The following is a 5,749-nucleotide window of genomic DNA, read 5'->3' on the forward strand; positions in this document are numbered from 1 at the left end:
TTTTGTAGGAATAATTTGTCTGATTTGCATTTTATTATATGTAAGTTTTTGTTAAGGTAATCAGAATATTTCTAGACAGACAGAGATTCAAATGATTTACTGCATCCAGTTTATGCTTTCACTTTTCTGAGTTAACAAATTCTACAAGATTCAACTTTTAATTTAACAATAGATTTTAAGCTAATGAAGAAAGGACTTCTTACATGATCAAAGCTTGGTATAACCATACTTGTTTTGCCCACAGTTACAGAACACACTTTAATCAGCTTGTTTCGCTTTGCTATGCTGAAGAGTCTATGCTACTTCTTTCATAGTTGACTGATTAGTGGTTAGGAAGAAATCAAGATCCTTCCAAAATGTAGTCAAATTTGTGTGAGTGCGAAGATACATGTGGCAAATGATAAAATATTTCAAATTTCTACATATTTTTATAGTGTCACCTTTCACATAAACTGTTTTTTTTGGAGGGGTGGTGGAGGTTGTTATTTCTATTCCAATATAGAGTATACACCTGTTTGTACACATGCATGCACCCAAAATATGCACTAACATAGACAATTTTGAGAAATTCATGGTTGTATAGATGTCCGATAATTTTCAGTCCAAAGTGGTAAATTTTTATATCATTACAATCACAATAGAATATCTGAAAGATAAAATATTCATCTTCATCTGAATCATATTTAAGACCCAAATCTTTAGATGATTAAGGCTTTGACAGATTAAGAGATTATCATTTATCATTCTGGAAAATGTCCCAATATCGCTGTATGTTTATCAACTGTAACTAATGTCAAACATATCAGAATTATTACTTTCTGTTTAGTCATTTCCCAAACCAACTGAATTGTTTTGTAAAAAATAAAAAAAAAATAAAAAAAAATTTCCTTTTGAATATAAAAATATCTTGCTCACATCTTTCCCTCAAGTTTACCTGAAAGTTTTTAACAGAGAATTATGTAGACTTTGTATAATAAAGATGTTTTTGTGAAACTAGTTTGCTTTTTTATTTATCTTAGTATAACTAAAATATTTGTAGGTTTTATAAAATGGCAAAACCACATATACTCATATTTTATAAAAACCAAATTGTTAATTTTGTTCTGGAAAAAAAAAAAAAAACCCATTTTAATGCATTTAAAAAATGCATGTTGAGATTTTTGTCTCTTGTTTGTTTTGAGTCTAAACCTTGAGGTCTTCAGAGATTTCTTTAGGTGCTTTACTCCACAATGAATGACCTGTATCATTTGCTTTGCTACATCTGTAAAACTGTGATTTAGTTAATATTGATATTTTTCAGCCCTTACCCTTTCTATAATTCTTGCCCTTTCTATAATTTTTTTCTTTTTTGTGTGTGTTATTCATTCATTTGGCATTCGAAGAAAATAGCCTGTTATGACATACCTATTGTGCAATTCCTCAATGGTTAGCTGCTATTTTTATTCGGTTGATCTTATTACATCACCCTAGTAGCATGCGATAGTGTGTTGTGTGTGTGTGTATGTATGTATATATATATATGTATATGAAAGTTTCATCATGATATTGTATAGAAAATCTTTAACTGATCACAAAGTTGGCATTGAACTAACTTCATAGTGATTGGAAATAAATTGACGAGGATAACTTTTGATTCTAAAGTTTGAATCCATGAAGTTCTGAAGGTGGTCAAAATACTATATGGATATGACAATGTATTTTGTTTTCTATATCTTGAATTATTCTTTCATATATATGTGTGTGTGTGTGTGCTTGTGGGCATGTGTATATGTGTGTTCTATATATTTGACTGAACATTCTATAGAATTTCTCTCTAAGATGCTTGGCAAGAAATTTGGTCTTAGCATTGAAACAGATACTGTATTGTTCATTTAATAATTAAATATATACACAATTTATTGTTCACATCTGTACTGCTTTCTATATAGTTTAAAATTATACATTTCATCCATATACAATCTGGTCATTGATGCTTTACAGATGAGCAATTCAGTTGTTTGCTCAGCTGGATGATTTGCTATGTGAATTAACATAGTATATCATGGATGCAAATATATACTCTTTAATGTAATTTTCAGGCAGACTCATTAGTGCAGCGTAGACTTTTGACAGTTTCCATCTCCCCAGTTTTGCTCACAAGGCTGGAGTTGACACTGAGTTGCTATATAGTGAGATAAAACCAAGACATCATGATTGCAATAACAAACTTAACTATTTGCTCATGCTACATCAACACTGTGTGTGAGTGCATGTACATGTCTGTACATAGCTATGGTTGGAGCTATGTGCAAAAGGTCGAACAAAAACACACTGTCTACATATAGCAAATTTGAAGCATCATGAACTACACCTGTTTGTCCCGGATGAATGCCTCAAAGCATATTGGCTAAATAAACCCAATCTCCAAAAGAAAGATATCGAGAGCATTACCATGGATGGTGTAGAGACTGCCAAAATTCTAGCTAAGAAAACCTTAAAATCAGATGGGTTGCTGCAACAGCTGTACTCTATGAAACGTACATTAAGCTTCAACCCAACAAACTCAAAATATGCTGTGACTGCTGTGTGAAAAACCTACTTGCATGATGCTTAATACTTTCACACCTGTACAAGTTCTTTCTTTGCCTGTTGCCAAGCCCAACTCATTTGGTAGATGTGTTTTTCTCTTTGCTGTAAATACATGATACAAATTTTCAGATGCAACAATTGTTAGACCTCTCTTTGAGTTCATACATCTTATGAGACTGTATTGTTCTCAAATGTTTATAATGGGTTCTGATTTTAAGCACAATGCCAGCAATTTTTTAAGGGAAGGAGTTTAGTCGATACCATCAATTCCAATACTTGATTGGTCCTATATTTTATCAACCTTGGAAGGATGAAAGCTAGTTGACGTCGGCAAGGTTGGAACTCAGATTGTAAAGAACTGGAATATTTTCCAATGCTGTAACACTTCTTCTGCCATCTTGCTGCCTTTCAAATGCATATAATAAAATAGCAAAAAATGACAATCATTTTGTAGATGTTTGAAAGATTTTGAGGAATGAATTAAAATAGCATGTGTGTTTAATAAATGGACAAAATTATTGTAGAAAAAATAAATTCTATAAACATTTTTTATCCATTTTTATTATTTTGTTCTAAATTTTGCAAAGTAAAAATGATTTTTGATAGGTCTTGACTAAATATTAGAATAGGGGTTCAAACCACTTTTGCGAATTGCATTTTATCCTCAATACCATGACTCTCTTTTTTGCTCGAACCTGTAGATTGTCTTTAGCAACTATGAGCTTAGCTATAGAAAGCCAACATGTCTACACAAAACAGGGCGTGGCTATCTCCATGACAGGTATTGCACAAGTAAGTGGTTTTGTCCCTTGTTGTAATGGGTACATTTCTAAATCCTACCAAAAATGCAAGTAGTTGGCAGCTTCTTAGTTTTCAATCCTAGTGGTTACCTGAATAGCTTTGTGTTCTTTTGTTATAAATGTTTTCCTATTTTTATATTTTGATTTCTCCACCCACTAACCTTTCCCTTTTGCAGATAGAATGTTGTCGCTTTATATATATATTTATTTATTTTTAATGTGTTGTTGTACTTTACATTGATTATATTTTGTTATTGCAAATTATAATTCTTATGCAGCATGGATATTAGTAGTTACAGCTCATTTAAAGAAGTATCATTTTTTTTTATTTATTTATTTCCCCAATGATATTTCCTTTGGTGTGGGCATTACTGTTAAACTTAAAATAGATAGCAAACATTTCGTTTTGTCATGGTTGAAGTGTAAATCTTGATCAGCTAAGAATTCAAACTTTAGGTTTCATTTGATAGAACCAAGCACAGGATATATTTACTGGTCACAAAACACCATTGTAGTAGGACCTAGGAAAGCATTATCACTTTCTCCCTTTCTCCATGTCTCCCTCTCTCTCTCTCTCTCTCTCTCTCTCTCTCAACAATCAGCCTTGTTAAAATAGTATGTATGAACACACAGAGCAATGCCCTAAACTTGTGGATAGTTATTTAAAATAGTTTCTTAGTGATGACTATTGGTGCTTTTTCTTAATTCAAGGTGATTCATGTCTATTCAATTCCTTTGTAATTACTCAAACCGTTAGCTATTATGCTACACCAGCCACATTTCCTTATTTTTATTTTTAATACTTAACGTAAAAGTTTCCCTCCCCACTATATATATATATTTTTTAAATAAGGAATAATGTATGAGGATTATCATATTAATGGCAGTTTATTTATTGGTCCTGAAGATATTTTATTACCATTTACCACCACTATTGCTACTACCACCCTAGCATAAATTGAACTCAGAATGGTGAGGTATTGAGAAACATCTATTCCAATTGATTACTGTTTATACCAAATTTTCTATACTATCTGTAAGATTGTGATAATATGAATTCATTTTATTGTATTTTTCTGGAATATGCATTTGTGTAAGAATAGGTAAAGACAGGGCATAATACATGAAAAAAATGAAGCAACTGCCAAATGGGACTCTTAACTCATATTTTCCAGCTCAGTGCTTAACAAGAAGTGCATGCTTGAGTCCCATTTAAGGTTGTTTCATTTTTTTTTTTAAATATGTAATTGTTCACTAAGTACTTGCATAAACACATGATTTAAATATATAAATAATATATACAAAGTAATTTTTAAAAAAATTCAAATGTAAATTATTTCAACAAAAAAAAAGTTTTTTTATTTTTATATTGAATCAGTTAACTACTCAAGAAATAACAATTTTGATTTACCTTCTGTGAAATTCTAAAAGAAAATTATCAAGATTTTCTTTTAATGCATGCAATAAATAATTCACGATGTGGCCGTCACCAGTACCCGCCTGACTGGCCTTAGTGCCGGTGGCACGTAAAAGCACCCACTACACTCTTTGAGTGGTTGGCATTAGGAAGGGCATCCAGCTGTAGAAACTCTGCCAAATTAGATTGGAGCCTGGTGTCGCCTCCTGGTCCACCAGTCCTCAGTCAAATCGTCCAACCCATGCTAGCATGGAAAGCGGACATTAAACGACGACGACGAAATCAAAATTGCAAAACTTGGATGATCTGTAAGGATTCTGAACATTGAAACTTTATTGCATGCAAGTAATAATAATATCTGGCAAATATAACTTTTTACATTATATTCTCTAGCTAAAAATAATTTCTACATATATATAGTGGAAATTAAGTTAAATACCAGTATGAATATTTAGTTTTTACGTACGTTTCACTATTGCAGTTAATCGGATCTCTGCATTGGACATCAGGTGCATTTGGATGTCTAATTGCAGTGCATCAGCCAAAATAACTGCAATGGTGAAATATATGTAGAAACTAAATGTTTATTCATTTTACTCTTGTTTCAGTCATTTGACTGCGCCCATGCTGGAGCACTGCCTTTAGTCGAGCAAATTGACCCCAATTTCCAATGTATGTTCTGTATATCATAAGTAGTAAGTAGAGTGGTTGACTAACCACAATGCTAGAAGCTAACTGGACAATAATCTACATAAAGCACTGATGTTGGTGGCGCATTAAAAGCACCCAGCACATACTGTAAAGTGGCTGGCATTAGGAAGAACATTCAACTGTAGAAACCAAGCCTAATTGGATGGGGACCTGGTACAGCTTTCCAGCTGCCAGCTCTGGTGAAACTGTCCAACTCATGCGAGCATGGAAAACAAATGTTAAAAGATTTTATATATATATATATACATATATA

The 5,749-nt window shown here is 32.3% G+C and overlaps 1 protein-coding gene across 5 annotated transcripts in view; it reads left to right on the top strand.

The window, feature by feature from the left end:
• The window catches only part of LOC106877504 (flotillin-1), an 89,037-nt gene that overhangs the window by 49,719 nt on the left and 33,569 nt on the right, over positions 1–5,749 (top strand). For 3 of the 5 annotated variants that reach the window (XM_052967216.1, XM_052967219.1, XM_052967223.1), the window contains exon 3: positions 3,270–3,360. The exons of the other annotated variants lie outside the window; for them this stretch is intronic. In XM_052967216.1, the coding sequence (XP_052823176.1) occupies positions 3,270–3,360 (91 nt within the window). The remainder of the gene's footprint in view (positions 1–3,269; positions 3,361–5,749) is intronic. 5 annotated transcript variants of the gene reach the window in all.

Source organism: Octopus bimaculoides, chromosome 1 (assembly GCF_001194135.2).
Source record: "Octopus bimaculoides isolate UCB-OBI-ISO-001 chromosome 1, ASM119413v2, whole genome shotgun sequence".
Classification (NCBI taxonomy): domain Eukaryota; kingdom Metazoa; phylum Mollusca; class Cephalopoda; order Octopoda; family Octopodidae; genus Octopus; species Octopus bimaculoides.